This window comes from Phocoena phocoena, chromosome 15, assembly GCF_963924675.1.
Source record: "Phocoena phocoena chromosome 15, mPhoPho1.1, whole genome shotgun sequence".
In the NCBI taxonomy this organism is placed as follows: Eukaryota; Metazoa; Chordata; class Mammalia; order Artiodactyla; family Phocoenidae; genus Phocoena; species Phocoena phocoena.
The window spans coordinates 84,536,641-84,554,013 of record NC_089233.1 but is presented as its reverse complement, the minus strand read 5'-3'; the positions used below and the strand labels follow the sequence as shown (position 1 = coordinate 84,554,013).

Here is a 17,373-nt window from a genome sequence, read left to right as displayed (position 1 = left end):
TCAGCACATGTCTGCCAAATTGGATCAGCCTGCTATTTCCAGGAACTGTAAGTGCCTTGGGTTTAATTTAATGAAACCTATTATTGGAAAAGATATACCAAGATATTCATTTCTTAAATAATGGGAATAAGGCTGCAATTGTATGGTGGTGTTTTGAGTGGGGGTTGGCCCCTCTGTGAAGAGAATGGCTGAGATGAACAGCAGCTTGGAGGCTGCAGGGGGCTTGGGGTCCTGGAGGGTGTGCAGGTCTATCCGTGTCACACCAGGAAGGGAGTGCCAGAACCGGCCCTCACCAAGGGCTCAGGAAGCTGAGCTAAAAGGCTCCCTAAGATCCCTTCTTGCTCGAAAATGATGTGACCAACTCTGGTCGTCTCTCCGGGGGCTTCTTGCTACCTGTGTGGGGTGGCAGACAGCCCACATGGCACTGAGCTGGCACCCACTTCTTCAGACTTGGGGGCTAGTGTTAGTCTCCCTTCCTGTCCCTTGTATCATTGCTGTCATTCATTTCACTTATACATAAGCACACAAAAGGTTATGTAGAGAGATACACATACTTGAATACATTGTTGCTATTGTTTTTTTAAATAAACTTATTTTCTAGATCAATTAATAATAAAAATAAAAGTTTTTATTTTACCTTCACCTCTGCCTTCTTTGATACTCTTCTTTCTTTATGTAGATCTGAGTTTCTGACCTACATTATTGTCCTTCTCTTTAAAGAATTTCTTTTAATATTTCTTGCAAGGCAGGTATACTGGCAACAAATTCCCTCAATTTCTGAGAAAGTCTTTACTTCCTCTTCACTTTTGAAAGATAATTTCACAGGGAACTGAATTGTAGATTGGTGGGTGTTTTCCTCTCAACACTTTAAACCTTTCACTTCACTCTCGTGCTTGCACAGTTTTTCAGGAGAAGTTGGATGTAATTCTTATCTTTGCTCCTCTATAGGTATTGTGTTTTTTTCCTTTGGCTTCTTTCAGGATTTTTTCTTTATCTTTGATTTTTCTGTAGTTTGAAAATGATAAGCCTAGATGTAGTTTTAGGGGCATTTCACTGTGTTCAATGTTCTCTGAGTTTCCCGGATCTGTAGTTTGTTACCTAAAACTAATTTGGGAAACTCTCAGTCATTGTTGTTTTAAATATTTCTTCTGTTTCTCTCTCTCTTTCTTCTTCTGGAATTCCCATTACGCGTGTGTTACACCTTTGGTAGTAGCCCCACAGTTCTTGGATACACTGTTCTGGTTTTTTTTTTTTTAATCTTTTGTTCTCTTTGCTTTTAACTTTGGCTGGTTTCTGTTGAGAGATCTTCAAGCTCAGAGATTCTTTTCTCAGCCATATCCAATCTACTAACAAGCCTGTCAAAGGCATTCTTCATTTCTCTTAGTGTTTTTGATCTCTAGCATTTCATTTTGGTACTTTCTTAGAATTTCTCTCCACTTACATTGCCCATTTGTTCTTACATGCGGTTTACATTATCCATCAGATCTCTTAGCATCTTAATCATAGTTGTTTTCAGTTCCTGGTTTGATAACTCCAGTATCCCTGCCATATCTGAATCTGGTTCTGATACTTTCTCTGTCTTTTCGAATTGTGTTTTTTGTCTTCTGGCATGCCTTGTAACTTTTTTTATTTATAAGTGAATATGATGTACCAGGTGGCTAAAAGGAAATGCTCTAAGTAGGCCTTTGGTAAAAGAGTGAAGTGAGTTGGGGGAGGGGAAGGGTCCTTTAGCCTATATTCAGGTCTCAGTCTTTTAATGAGCCTGTACCTCTGGGCTGTGAACTTCACAAGTGTTTCTGCTTTTTTTTCTTCCCCTTAGGTGGGACAGAATGGCTGTTGTGAGCTGGGAGTTGGGCATTTCCCTTCCTTCAGGTCAGTTAGGGGCTGGTAAATCCCCAGGAGGTTAGATTCTGGTGAACTCGTTTCTCCCCGAGGGCCGGCCTGATTAAGAACTGAACGCTCTGGTGTATTTCAAAATGGTTCCTTTTTCCCTCCCCTGCTGGAAGCCAGAGTGAGTCCACGACCCCCACCCCTCGCCCCGACCATGCTCACTGTGGAAACATGGCCAAGCTCCTCCAGGTCAAATTCACACAAGTGCCGGGGCCCTGACACAGGTCCTCCTGGAGTTTCTCTCTCCCAGGCTTGTTCACACTGAGCTTCAGCAAATCACCAGAGTTCAGATTTCCCGGCCCCAGTGCTGGCCTCTGCGGAAGTTTCTGCTCAAGTAAGTTGTTCCTTTGTATCTGCCTGTCAGTGTCTCCAGTTTTGGGGGGCAGCAGTTTGCCCTGTGACCTCACTTCTCTGACAGATCGAGGAAGAGCCGGTGCTTTTTCAGTTTGTTCAGCTTTTTACTTGTTCTTAGGATGGAGTGGCGTCTTTCAGGTTCTTACACGCTGGGCCAGAAACCAGAAGTCTCTATTTTTCACATCGTATTTTTATGGTTGCCTCCCATTCATGGCAGGTGTTATTAGTTTTCCATTTAGAAGATGTTTTTCCATTTGGCAGGTTTACTTTTTAAGTACATTTATTTTAAGGGGAAAAAAATGACTGTTGTATTTTTTAATGAAGAAAATAGGACCAGCGTTACACAAACAGCAAAGACCTTGAAGGTGGTATTTGAACGACAGAAGTTGGGGAGGCCGGAGATAATGGATGTAGCACAGCAGGAACACAGTAAGTGTGCTGTAAAGCAGAGCTGTTGTCATTATGATCATTAGCCCTGGTTAGCTGGCCCAGTGAGAGCAAAGGAGCCGGCTTGTGCTAACCCACTTCCAGCCACCGCCCTCTGGAAAAGAGATTGGCTCTGAGGGCAATGGGGATAACTACACAGGGGACCTGAGCCACTGTGCCTGGTGGTGATTCATTGCCTCCTCTCCATGAAGCTTCCAGACAACCCCTGCTGATGGTTGTAATCACACCGTCAACTTGGGCTTCCCTCCAGCCACAAAAAAAAAAGCCCCTTATGGCTCAAACAGATGCTCCTTGGGTTTTAGACCACGAGCAAATTAACGGACTAATTCATCCCCGCTCCTCTAAAAACAATATTTCAACGCTGTCAATAGCCACAAACTCCCCACTGGCAGACGAGACCACCCACTGCTCAAGAGACCCCAGGAGGCAGATGACATCCTTTGCCTGTGGTTGTTCAGTGGGGTCCTGGGGTGCCAGACCCAGAGATGGGACAGTCGGCCTCAATCATCCTCAACTCCATCTCCAGGGTGGGACTTCTCACCTGACAGGCTCAGCCCCAGCCAGTTCAGCCCTTAGCCACGTCAGCCACTAGCGGGAGCTAGAGACGCATTCAGAACACACCTGGACAGGGGATCCACAAAGCCTGGTTCTCATGATACGTGAAAACAAAATGGTTTTATTTACATGAAGACAAAAATGAGTGAGGTCGAAGCCAGCAATGTGAAGTATGGCTTGGACTGCGGCTGAAGGATAACCATTCCCTGATCCAAAATGTCAACATCCCTGCCCATCGTGCTCCTAAGAGAGCTGTGTGCCTGTGAGTCATGAAAGGATCTTTTCATTATTATTTTTAAATGTGCAGGAGTCACTATCTCAGTTATATGAGGACACCATTGAAGTGACGAATGGACAGGAAGATAAAAACAAAGCCGAGGTCCTGGCTAGGTACTGAGAGAAATATGGAATCTGGGTGAGAGAAAGGAAAGCATGGGAGGAGGGTGGAGAAACGGAGTAGAAAGGGGGAGAGAGGAAGGAAGAAAAGAGGAAAGAAGGACAGAGATAAAGTATTATAAGGACCCTCTGGATTAGAAGTGACAAAATTGGATTAACAGGAAGTAGAAGGATATTGAACTCATGGAATGGAGAAATCAAAAGATGCATAGGCTTCAGGCAAAGCTGGATGCAGGGGTCAAAACAATGTGTCAGCACCCAGCCTCTCCATCTCTCAAATCTGCCACACGTCCAGTAGGCACCATGGGGCAATGCTGGCCACAACCCACTCCGTGGCTCCATCACCCTGCAGCCCAAGGACCCAAGGAAGGAGAGAAACCCAGCGTCTCTATCAACCCTTTTAAAAGATTCCCATTGGCTTGCTTGGGTCACATGCTCACCCCTGGGCCAATCACTGGGTCCTGGGACAATGGGACACTCTGATTGGCCAGGTTGGGGGCAACCAGGTTAACAGTCCCACCAGAAACCGGCAGAGAAGAGGAGGGAAGTTCCCAGAAGGAAAGTGTTAGACAAGACAGGAAGGGAAGAGGGGGAAACTAAAATTTCCTGGACAGTTACTCTGTCCAGTTTAATCCTCTTCATAAGCCCACTGGGTAAGGCATTTTTACCCCCATTTTCTTGATGAGGACATTAAAGCAGTGTCACACCTCGGCGCTTCAGTTCTGCAGACATATCAGGTGGTAGGATGGGACAGTTGTGGATGGATCCACCACACTACTCAGGAATAGTCCTGTTCGTGGGCCCCCCGGGCTGCTGGCCAGTCAGGCGGCGTCCTGCGCTCGAATGCAGCCCTTGGAATCTTCAAAGACTTTTGTTACTAAGGATTTACTCACCAGGAAAAATTACCTTCTGAGCCCTACCATATGCCAGGCACTGTGCTAGGTGCTGGAGACACACAGGTGAGTAAGGGACAGTCCCAGCCCTCGGGGAAAGGCAGGCAATCTGGAATGTTGGAAACAAACATTTGTAAAAATATCCTTAAGAGTCAAATCTGGGAAGGTCTTAACTGTGGGGAACCCTCCAGAAATTTACTTAATCCAGGAAGTCAAAATTTTTGGCTAGCAAAGACTTTACCTCTTTGGGAATAAATATGGGAAGGTGGGGAGGGGGTTCTTTGTTATGGCTTTGGCTTTCTAGGGCGGAAATATTTCTTAACTGCAGCACACATGTTTCCTGAATACCTGGACAGCAATCCTCCAGCCCCTAGAACCACCCTGTCCTTCACCATGCAGTTTCAATAACCCAAGGCTCAACATCACACATTTCTCTGGTGAATTCAGTCCTCTCCAGAATACTTCTGAGAATTCTAAGAAACTGGGGAGGAGGGCTTATACTTTCTGACAGTCACCTAACCTTTCCTCTTGCTTCTGTCCAGGACCCTTAATGTCTTTGTCGTCGTTGGGGCCCATGCACTGCTGCATTTTGCCCCAAACTTGAACACGGTCTCTTTTTCTTTACCCAGTACACCACCCCACCAAGGCTCAGGCAGAGTTACTGGACATAAAATTGCAAAATGGTTTGGAGTAGGAGGAATATGACAAAGGCATACGATACCGCAAAATGGAAAACAGCTGAAAACCGGATGTCAGAGGATACCGGCACGGTAAGCCAGCCTCATCCTATCACAGGAGCCCCTAACTGCTGTCTCCCCCACCCCACACACACGGGGTCCTGTTTTCCCAGGTCCCCCAGCCCCACTTCCCTGGTGTCCCATGCCGCACCTCAAATCTTCTGTCTCTGGGGCCTCCCCAAAGAATTGCATTTAGGAGCCAGTGCTCAGAGGACCAGGAAGTGTAAGCTACAATAGGGAACATTGCCATCCAAGAGAGTGAAAAACATTTCTAATTGGAACATGGGGGACTCACATTTATCTTATTCTTCGGAATAACGTGGCCAAGATGTCCCCATTCCAGGCAACACCCTGTATTTTGCTTCTCGTGACAAATAAACCCAGCAAAGAGTTTTCTCAGGCAGTGAATTTTCCTTCCACTTCCTAATGCAGCCAGCATAGATTATGCGCAGTTTTTAAGAAGGACCATCTCCTGGTCCTGTTCCACTCTCAGAGCAGATCGCTGTGGCTCTCCACTTCCACACTGGGAGAAGTTTGGAAGACCTCGAGCCAGCCTTTTTTGGGGGGAGGCTACCGAAGAAGCTGCTAATCCCCTTGATCTTGGTCACAAGTCTGTCATCTTCTAGGTGGTTCTTCTTGGCAGATAATCAAAATGTGCTAAATTTTAAAACGACTTTCACGTTGGTGTCCAACAACTTGTGGGTTTGGTAGAACCTCTTCAGAAACCAGTAAGGGTAATTTGTTTCCTCTCTTCTGCTATTCAAACATGACTCTAAAGTCTGGCCCCAAAGTAGAGATAAAAGTCAAGTGTGTGTTATGATTTGGACCCAGAGGGATGTGGCTGGGTAAATTATGGGTCCTTGTTTTGACACATGCTATAACCTTGAAATAACCAGATTGCCAGGGCAGGAAGAGAAAACTCAAGACAATATTTTTTGGGATTAAACACAGTGAACTGTCCTGCCCTTGTCGTGGAGGAGAAGGGTTCCCCGGAGTAGGGGCCATGTTCCCATCCCGCACATAGTCAGCTTCTGGGTGGCCACAGACATTGTGCTTTCAGGGAATGAAATCAGACGTCTTCTTCAGTCGCGGCTGTGCCCCCGGATGGGAGAACAGCCTACTGGGGAGTCTTCCCACATTCGGTTACAAAGTTGAAATGGTGTTGTTTTCCAACAGCTGTTACTGTGCTGCCCAACCCCCTTCCTCCCTCAAGTCAGTTGGGTTTCTTAGCTTTTCAGTCACTTTCGGCAGTTCCAACAACTTTACTTGGCTTCTGAAGATTCCGTCCTGTTCTTTTTTTTTTTTAACATCTTTATTGGAGTATAATTGCTTTACAATGGTGTGTTAGTTTCTGCTTTATAACAAAGTGAATCAGTTGTACATATACATATGTTCCCATATCTCTTCCCTCTTGCATCTCCCTCCCTCCCACCCTCCCTATCCCACCCCTCCAGGCGGCCACAAAGCACCGAGAGCTGATATCCCTGTGCTCTGCGGCTGCTTCCCACTAGCTATCTACCTTACGTTTGGTAGTGTATATGTGTCCATGCCTCTCTCTCGCTTTGTCACAGCTTACGTCCTGTTCCTTTTAAACTTTCATTTTCCTAAAGAAATCAAAGCTCACCCCACTGGGGCTGATGCTAGAACCTCTGCTCTCGCAGCTCATCTTCCTAGGACACTGCCCTGCCCCCTGGGAAGAGTTGGGAAGCCTGCCTGACCCCATTCCCCATCTTCAGCGTGCATCAGACTTTCCAGGAGGGCTTGTTAAAGTACTGACTGCTGACCCCGATTCAGTGGGTCTGGGGATGGGGCCTAGGAATTTGCATCACTAACAATTTCCCAGGTCACACTGATGCTGCTGTCCAGGGACCATGGAGAAAAGCTATGTCAGTAGTTCTAAACTAGCTCTGTGGCTTTTAGGCTTTAAGAAATATGTGAGCCCTGTAATATAAAATGTTCTAATAGCTGTGTATTTTACTACAATTCAAATGTTTTCTAATAGCCACATTTTAAGAAGTAAAAGGAAATAATGAAATTAAATTTTAAATATGCTTTATTTATCCCAATATACCCAGTACGTCTCAAATATATCATTTCAACATGTGACCAGTAAAAAAGTGACTAATGAAATCTTTTCCCTTCTTTTATACTAAGTCTTCAAAAATCAAGGGTGTGTTTTGACTGCAGCACAGCTCAATCAGCTCTCACATACCAGGTGCTCAGGAACCATCTACCATCCCGTGGCTACTTTTCTGCAGTTCCAAGACCTCCCCTTGAAAACTCAGAAGCTGCTCTTGCAGAAAGCTCTCCTTGCACCCCTCCTGCCTTGAACCACTCCCCCCAGTGCCTCAATGTGAACCCACTTTATCTAATCTAGTGCTGGCCACACACTGGAATCCCTCGAGGAGCTTTAAAACATCCTGATGCTGGGACCCTCCCCCTCCCCATGTTCTGATTTCAGTGGTCTGCGGTGCAACCTGAGCAAGATCACGTTAACTCTGTCCAGGTGATTCTGAGGGAATAAAATGAGGGAATGGGCACGGTCAGAAGGATAAAATTCTGGCCGGCAAAAGCATTTTGTTTGGTTAACAGTTTTCAAAAACCAAATTTATTTCTAATTTTTTTCTTAAAAAAAAAGGAAATTTGACCTAAAATCTCAAAATTTTAGTTTCTCCTGAAAAATTAGGAGATCTGGCATCCCCAGGCCCATGTTTCCTACTTTCCTGTTTGATTCTCTAATGATGGTCAATTTCCCCATTAGAATGGAAGTTCTAAGAAGGGAGAGACCCTGCCTTATTTGCTCTTATTACCCCAGAGTCAAGAATTGGCCTCTGCACATAGTAGATTCTCAATTAATTATGTTGGATGAGTGAATGAGAACAGCAAAATGTAGTGTCAGACTTCCCGAGTGTTGAGGGTTGAATTGTGTCTTCCAAAAAGATATGCTCAACTCCTAACCCCGGTACCAGTGAATGTGACCTTATTTGGTTATAGAGTCTTTGCAGGTGTGATCAAATTAAGATGAGGTTATACCAGATTGGGGTGGGTCTTAGTCCAGTAACCAGCATCCTTGTATGGGGAGGGAGATTTGGACACAGAGAAAAAGACACAGACGAGAAGGCCATGGGAAGCTGGCGACAGAGATTGGAGCAATGTGTCTACAAGCCAAGAAACACCAAGGATCGCTGACACCACCAGAAGTAAGGAGAGAGGCCTGGAGCAGATTCTCCCTCAGAGCCCCCAGAATGAACCAACCCTACAGACACCTTGGTTTTGGTTCTGGCCCCCAGAACTGTAAGAGAATACAGTCCTGTCATAGGTACCCAGTTTGTTGCAGCAGCCATAGGAAACTAACCCACAGGGGTTAACCTACTAGTTAGGAAGATTTGAAACAGGCTGATGAGGATTGCCAGCCATGGAAGTGGGATAAGCAATGTCACGAGCACAGCACACAAACCGAGTGTGCTAGCTTAACCATCTGCTTCTCTTGGCTGTCCATGAGGAGAGGATGCTATTAAAAATTAAGTAACTCTAATGTATTGGCAGAAAGACAGTTCTAGTAGCACTGCTTTACCCTTGAGGATAGCAAAGGAGTCACTAACACTGACTAAAACCTTAAAAAACTTGTGTTTCCAAGGTGGTGTGGGGGGCGGGGAGCTAATTTCCTGTTAATCCCATAAGAAATCTATGAGAAAGCAGTAGCACCGGTCAAGAATTGCTGAAAAATCGAAGACAGAGCTGGAGAGGGGAAAAGTCTTCTTTCCGTATAGGAATCTTATCTATTTATATCAAAATACGCTCAATTTCATAAGATACAAGTACACTCAAGAAAATCACCTTTTTATCTTCCTTGTAACGATTATTTGTGGATCTTTATCTCAACACAGTCATCTTTACCTACTTATAACCTACGCGTAGTTGTGATTTTGTATTGTGTGCTTGGCATTTAAGATGTTTCTATATGCTCATTAGTGTCTAAGAGTAAACATCTTGTACATGTAATTTCAAGTAGCCATCATGTCAATGCCCTGTGGTGTGTTTAGCCACGGGTATAAGTCTCAAGGCTATAACAAAAGGCTGAAAGCCCTTTACAAGTGCAGAAAATATCCATGACATTTCCTTTTTCCATTGTGATTCTGAGTCCCCCGGAAATTCTTAGCCTCTTGCCAAAGAATAAATAGCACATAGGCCTCTCAGGCATCTTACAGAACTAACGGTCTCAGATGTAGCTTTTAGGATAATAAATGGAATATAGAATAATAAACATAAAACAAACATGTGGTTCCTGTTTTTAAGTGGAAGGATTACAGTTGGCACAGATTTAGAGCCAGAAGTCAGGGTGATTAAGGAGCGGAGCGTTGCCGCACAGTCATAAATTATGGAGGAGCACTGTGAAAACGCTGCTTTTGAGGAAGCCAATTTGCTTGCACAAAAATTTAAAAATGTATGTTGGAGTCCCTGAAGCAGACGAGTTCAGTACTAGTAGCCTCACCGCATCCTTCGTCTCGTAGGGAGAGAGGAGAGAGCTGAACAGGAGTAGACGCGGGGCCCAGGCCAGCGTCTTACGAGGCCGAGTGGGACCACCGTGGTGGCTGCCGGTGAGAGGGCAGCAAGTCTGCTGGGAAGGAGGCCCAAGGAGGCACATACAGCAAAGTAAAGGAGACCGTGTGAGCTGTGAGGGAGAGGGGGGTGGGAAGATGGCTGCGTGAAGCTGCCAAGGCCCTAAGACACCCGTCTGGTAAAGCAGCCTCTGCTCTGGACTCTGGGGCCACAGAGGGAAGAGACGACCGGCTGGTGGCACAGTCAAGTCCACACCTACCGGGACTTGAATCTGGGCTGCTCTGCTTCCAGGCTCAGAGCCTGCCAGCCAGGGAACGTCTCATATGGTGCAGAGCAGGGTGACAAGGGGGCATCCCTCCAGGACTTGTGAAAGAAGAAAGGAGTCGATCTGTGCAAGGGCTCAGCCAGTCCCCTGGTGAGTCTGCCCTCCCTGGGCTTCACTGAAGCTTCTTCTCTGGGAATAAACCCCATACTTACTCAGCATGCCCAAGCAGGGCTCTGTACCTGGCAACCAGAGGCCCCTTGAGAGACCAACATTCCCATTGTAAGGGGTCATCTGCCTTGAGAGCTCCTCAGGGCTTCTTCTGCCTCTCTGCGGACTCCCTGAAATCTTTTCAGCCTTCAACAAGTAAAATCGCTATTTATCCTAGAGCAATGAGAGATTCAGCAGCAAGTCAAAGTAGACTGACTCTATATATATGGTTGCCCATGCCTTATTTTACAAGTAGGGACCCTTTTAAAAATTTAATAGATTTTATTTCTTAGAGCCATTTTAGTGTTACATAAAAATAGATTGGAGAGTACAGAGTTCCTGTATACCCGCTCACCTTCCGATTCATCCCACAGTTCCCTCTATTATTAACATCTTGCATTGGTGGAGTACACTTGTTACAATCGATGAGGTAATGTACATTATTATTAACTAAAGCCCATAGTTTACATGGGGATTCACTCTTTGTTTTGTACATTCTGTGGATTTTGACAGTGTTTAGTGACATGTATCCACCCTGCTAGTATCATAGTTTCATCGACCTAAACTTCCTCTGTGCTCCATCTATTCATCCCTTCCTCCCCTCTGAGCCCGCGGCAACCCCTGATCCTTTTACTGTCTGCATAGTTTTGCCTTTTCTAGAGTGCCATATAGTTGGAATCATACAGTCTGTAGCCTTTTCAGGTTGCCTTCTTTCACTTAGCCATGTGAACTGATGCTTCCTTCACGTCTTTACTTTTTTTTTCCCCAATAACTTTATTTATTTATTTATTTTTGGCTGTGTTGGGTCTTCGTTGCTGCGTGCAGGCTTTCTCTAGTTGCCGCGAGTAGGGGCTACTCTTTGTTGCGGCGCATGGGCTTCTTACTATGGTGGCTTCTCTTATCGTGGAGCACAGGCTCTAGGTGCGCGGGCTTCAGTAGTTGTGGCATGTGGACTCAGTAGTCGTGGCTCATGGGCCCTAGAGCACAGGCTCAGTAGTTGTGGTGCACGGGCTTAGTTGCTCTGCAGCATGTGGGATCTTCCCGGACCAGGGATCGAACCTGTGTACCCTGCATTGGCAGGAGGACTCTCCACCACTGTGCCACCAGGGAAGCCCCCTCCATGTCTTTTCATTGCTGAATAACATTCCATTGGGGAATACTGTGGGTGGACCACTGTTTGTTTATCCCTCCACCTACCCAAGGGCATCTCGGTTGCTTCCAAGTTTTGATGATTATGGATAAAGCTGCTTTAAACATCTGTGTGCAGGTTTTTGTGTGGACATAAGTTTTCAACTCCTTTGCATGAATACCATTGCGCAGGACTGTTGGATCATATGGTGAGAGTAAATGTAGTTTTGTAAGAAGCTGCCAAGCTGTCTTCCAAAGTGGCTGCACCACTTTGCGTTCCCGCCGTCAATGAACAAGAGTTCCTGTCGCTTATCTTACTTTTTAGGTGTAAAATTAATAAAGACTTCTTATGGAATTTTAAATTCCATAAGATTTAATTTATTTATTTTAATGGCATAGTCATTAAAAACCTCTCCCTCACCCCCAACTTTCCACTCTGGTCTGATCTCACAGAAGTGATCACCTTACATCTGTGTCTTTCCAAGCATTTTTACTATATGCTGTCCACCTACATAAGCTCAAAATTTATTACAGTTCTATGAAAATTAAGGATTCAATTTAAACATTTTGACCTAGCGCAAGAACAGTAATTTCTCTTCACAGTTTCTAAATCGGCCTGCACTGACATGACAGGTACATTTGTGGTACTAGAGAACTGCTCACTTGGAGGAGCGGGGTCATTGTTGGCTCCCTCTGATGTGGTCACTGAGTCCTTAGCTGTTTCCTCTGCCCTAAAGGTAAATGACTAAGACAATGGTGCCTCTTCCCTTAAAACCTTGGTCTTCAAGAGCTGGTCATTGGTACTGATGCAGGCTCATGGTCCATCCCCCCAGATGAACCACTTGAAGAAGATGCTCTCAGAAGTGGACTTAAGATTGTTGCCTTTGCTTATATATTTTTATATCTAATATTTTGTGTGTCCTTACAGCTTCACATAATCATTTGCAAAAAATATGGTAATGACGGGGTGTAACTGGCTTTCAGGGAAACAGAATGACCTGAGGATTCCCACTGGCATCTCAGCTTTCATTGGACACAGGAACACAGGCACACACGCACGCACACCAATTTTAGCATCTGCTCAGAGCAGAATGATGGGAGGATCTTTGCAGCAGGGATCACGTGAGAAACACTTGTTCTCTCAAGATGCTTCAGTTTGCTTACATCTTCAGCAGTTCCAGAGAATGCCCTTTCCTGCAAGCAAACATTAGGCAGTGCGAGGTGGTATTGTTATTTGTGGAAAAACAGAATCAAGGCTTTTGTTGTGGTTCAGGCAGCCTTTTTGTTTGTTTTCACGTGTAATAGCTGTTTTGTATAAGTAGGTGATGATGCGCTTCCTGAGTCTCTTGGAGGCGTGTTTTGGCTGAAGCAGAATGATGAACGTGGACGTGGCCCACAATCTTTCTACTTTTGGCAGTCTTTCTGTTACGACGCACAAAGCCTTGTGCAATCATGACTCCTTAATCAATGGAGCCTTCACCACATTTGCTCCTTTGTCAATGGCAAATGTGTAGGTTATTGCCTTTCTGCTTTTTCATTCCATAAATACTTCTTCAATCCAATTCACTATGAGGTGAGTTTTGCAAGACTCCAAAATCTCTCAAGAAGCTAGCAAAGCAGAAACTTTTACACCACCACACTGTCAGATTTAGAAAGACTTCTGGTTATTTCCTTACACCCAAGCCTCTGATACACAAAATAAAAGAATCACACATTTATATCACCCAGCATTTTGTGTAAGCAGAATATAATTCGGGAAGAAAGTTTTTCGATAACATGCTTTCAACAAGGAACTTGAGACCTAGGAGTCATGGCGTGGGCAAATCTCAAAAATCCCTTATTGCCAAATACAAAAATGATTGTCTGTAAACAATCATTTTGCAAGCTTTTATTGACCTGCTAGCCTCTATAGAATCAAAATATGCATATAAAGTCTGGGTTTGAAGTTTGAATGATGAGAGGAAAATGCATTTTGATTTATTGTGTTTTCACTACCATTCAGTTCAAAATATTTTCTGATTTCCAATGTGATTTCTTCTTTGACCCATACGTTACTTAGAAGTGCTTTGCTTAACTTCCAAACATTTGGGGTTGTAAATTATCTTTCTTAATGATTTCTAGCTTAATATACTCTATATGGTTGTAATTTTTTGAAATTAGTTGAGACTTGCTTTATATCCTAGCATATGATCAATTTTGGTAAACAATCAATGTGCTCTTGAAATGAATGTGTATATTGCAGTGTTGGATAGATTGTTCTATTTATGGCATCAATCACATCGAGTCAGTTAATTATGTTGTTTAAATACTTGATATCCTTACTGATTACCTGTTTTTATCTGCTTGTTCTATCTGAGAGGACTGTGTTAAAATCTCTGCTTGCCATTTTAGTTTTGTTAATCTTATCTGCTTATATTTTGAGGCTATGTTATCGGGTGCCTGCAGATTTAGAATTGCTATGTCATATCTTCCTCATAGATTGAGCCTTTTATGATTTTTAAATGTCCCCATTGATGACTAGTAAGACTTCTTGCCTTAAAGTTTTGTATCTGTAGCTAGATAACTAGATGAGATTCTTTTGGATAGTCTTTGAAAATCAGTCTATCTATCTATCTATCTTCAAAGACTAACCAAAAGAAGATAATACATAGAGAAGGTCATATATAGAGAGGATATATATATATATATATCTCCTTTTACTTTCAACTTTTCCATATTCTTATATTTAAGGTGTATCTCCTTATAAGAAGCACATAGTTATGTTTTTGTCTGACTAGTTTTTTTTTAATTAAAACCTTTAGTATTTTACATTTAATATACCAAGCTACAGAATAGTTCCATTACCCCTGAAATTTCTTTATGCTTCTCCTTTATAATCAAACCCTCCCCTAACCCTTAACCCCTGGAAGCCACTGATCTGTTCCCTGTCCCTACATTTTTACCTTGTTTAGAAGGTAAACTGGAATCACACAGAATGTCACTTTTTAATAAATTTATTTATCTATTTTTATTTATTTATTTTTGGCTGCATTGGGTCTTCATTGCTGTGCACAGGCTTTCTCTAGTTGCGGTGAGCAGGGGCTTCTCATTGCGGTGGCTTCTCTTGTTGCAGGTCACGGGTTCTAGGTGTGCAGGCTTCAGTAGTTGTGGCACACAGGCTCAGTAGTTGTGGTGCATGGGCTTTGTTGCTCGGCGGCATGTGGGATCTTCCCGGACCAGGGATTGAACCCGTGTTCCCTGCGTTGGCAGGCGGATTCTTAACCACTGCACCACCAGGGAAGGGAATGTCACTTTTTAAATCTGGATTTTTCACTTGGCATAATGCATCTGGTATTCATCCATGTTGTTGCATGCAGCAAAAGTTTTTATGTTTGTTTTGTTTTGCTGATTAGTATTTCTTTTACAGATGTACCATAATTTACCAACTCATCATTTGATGGACACTTGAGTACTTTCCAATTTTGGGCAAAATTTTCACAAAGCTGCTAAAACCATACAGATTTTCATGTGAACGTAAGTTTTTATTTCTTTTGGGTAAATATCTAGGAGTGAGCTTGTTGGATCACATGAAAAGCGTATGTTAACATTATCAGCAACTCCTAAACTATTTTTCAGAATGACTGAGCTATTTTGCATTCTCACTAACAATATGTAAGAATTCCAATTGCTCTGCATCTTTGTCAGGTTTTTTATTTTAGCCATTCTAATAGTTGTGTAGAGGTATCGCATTGGGGTTTTAATTTGGATTTCTCTAATGACAAATGATGCAGTATTTGCCATCTGTATAGCTTCTTTGGAAAAGTGTCTGATCAAATCCTTTGCCTATTTTTAACATATGAAAATCAATTTTAAAGTTACTACATAAAACTAATTGTATTTCTATAGACCAGCTATGAATAATTGGAAATCAATATTTTTAAAACAATATCATTTACAATATCACCAGACAAATGAGGTGCTTCAGTATAAATTTAAAATACTTAGGTACAGCTCTAAAATATGTGCAGGATGTGTTTGCTCAAAACTTTTATAAAACACTGATGAAAGAAATCAAAGATGACTTAATTGAATGAAAAGATGTTGTGTATTTATGGATTGAAAGATTGACTGTTAAGATGACAGTTCTCTCAAATTTAAATTCAGTGCAAGCCTATTCAAAAGATTAGCAGAATTTTTATAGACATCCATAAGCTGATCCCAAGATTTATATGGGAAGGCAATCAACTTTTGGTTTTATTGATATTATTGATTTTGCTGTTTTCAATCTTATTGATATATGCTTTTATCTTTATTACTTCCTTTTTTCTGTTTAAGATTAATTTGCTCCTTTTTTTAAGTTTCTTAAGAAACTAATGATAGAAGCTGAAATTATTGATTTGAGACCTTCTAAAAGGAAAGACTTCTCAACTGCATGTTTGAGATGAATTGACCTTCCTTATTCAAGTAACAGCAGTGACCGTTTAAGAACCCACTGTATGTCAATGGCTGTCATAGTTACTTTATTTATTTATTTACTTATTTATTGGCCACACCACATGGCTTTCAGGATCTTAGTTCCCTGACCAGGGATCGAACCAAGGCCCATGGCAGTGAAAGCGCCGAGTCCTAACCACTGGAGCACCAGGGAATTCCCAGTCCTCGTTACTTTAAATGTTCACTTTCCCAAAAGCTTTTAAGTGTCTGCTCTCTGTGATGTTTCACCAATATTCATTAGTGTGTTCACTTCTCATCAGAAGACTGATAGGATGTAGGAACTGAGCCTTATAACAACTTGCCTATGTTGACGCAAGTGGAGAAATTGAGATTTGAACCTAATAATAACGAATGAAGTATTTTTTCAAGTCAGCGCATTGATTTGTTCTCCAGATGCTGGTTGAGCACCTGGTCTGTGCCAGCACTGTGCTCAGTCCCTGGGGCCACAGGGTGAATGCGAGCCTGTGATCCCTGCCCTCAGGAACTTTCAGTCTATGGAGGATACAGATGCAGGACACAATTACGCCAATAGGTATGGGGTTAGTGTCATCTAATCAATGGTTTGTACAACATTAACGTGGTTCTCTGCTTCCTAGGTTTATTTTGATGTTGTGAATCGCTTAACAGGACAAATTGCAGATAAATCCTTGATTTTCAGCATCAGGATCAGCGATGTGGACGATCTTGCACCCCAGTTCCCTGAGAAGGAATTTAACGTGAGTGTGAAGGAGAACCACACTGCAGGTATGCACGGCGGGGCCTCGGGGCTTCCGGTCCTCTCCGTTCCATGAAGGTTTTCCTGCTTGCATAGTGACAGGGCACTTGGTCCTAGCTGTCTTCAGGGAGACTTTTCCCTGTTCACAACCCAAAGGTTGCAGGGTGTGGATTAGAGCAAAATGCTTTGAGGTCTGCAAGCCTCATTTTGTATTGGCAATGAAATGATGTGAAAATTGTCAGTTGGAAGAGCTGATACATAAATATCAATCTAAAATAAAGCCAAATGAATGAGGGAAGAAGAAGCAGAGGTGGGCGGTAGGATCCTAAATATCTCTGCAAATTTCTCATCTGTAAAGTGGCAGCAAGATGGCATCTAAAATTTCTATGAATCTGTGAGTCTTTAAATCCAAACCACCCTCACGAAAACGTGCATCTATTTTAATAACACAAAAGCATTATTTATTTTGCAAAACTGTCTCTAGGAAATTTGGAAAATTCCAAGAGACAAAAAGATTGAAACGGAAAGCATCTCTAATACTACCAATTAGAGGTAAGTACAACTAATGTTTTAGTTTATATTCTTTCAGTATTTTTCTTTGCATTTTGTATGTGTGTATGTATATACCCATGGTATGTTATATTTATATATGTGTATATATTCACAGATTTATACATATAATTACAAATGTGTATTCGTATATCTACATGCTTTTTTTCATCCTTATGGTAGTACAAAATGTATATGTGTATA

At 42.9% G+C, this 17,373-nt stretch overlaps 1 protein-coding gene across 1 annotated transcript in view; it reads left to right on the top strand.

The window, feature by feature from the left end:
• CDH26 (cadherin 26) overlaps positions 1-17,373 on the top strand; it is a 74,249-nt gene that overhangs the window by 19,284 nt on the left and 37,592 nt on the right. Inside the window, 1 exon segment of the mRNA XM_065893322.1 lies at positions 16,502-16,649. Within this exon segment, the coding sequence (XP_065749394.1) occupies positions 16,502-16,649 (148 nt within the window).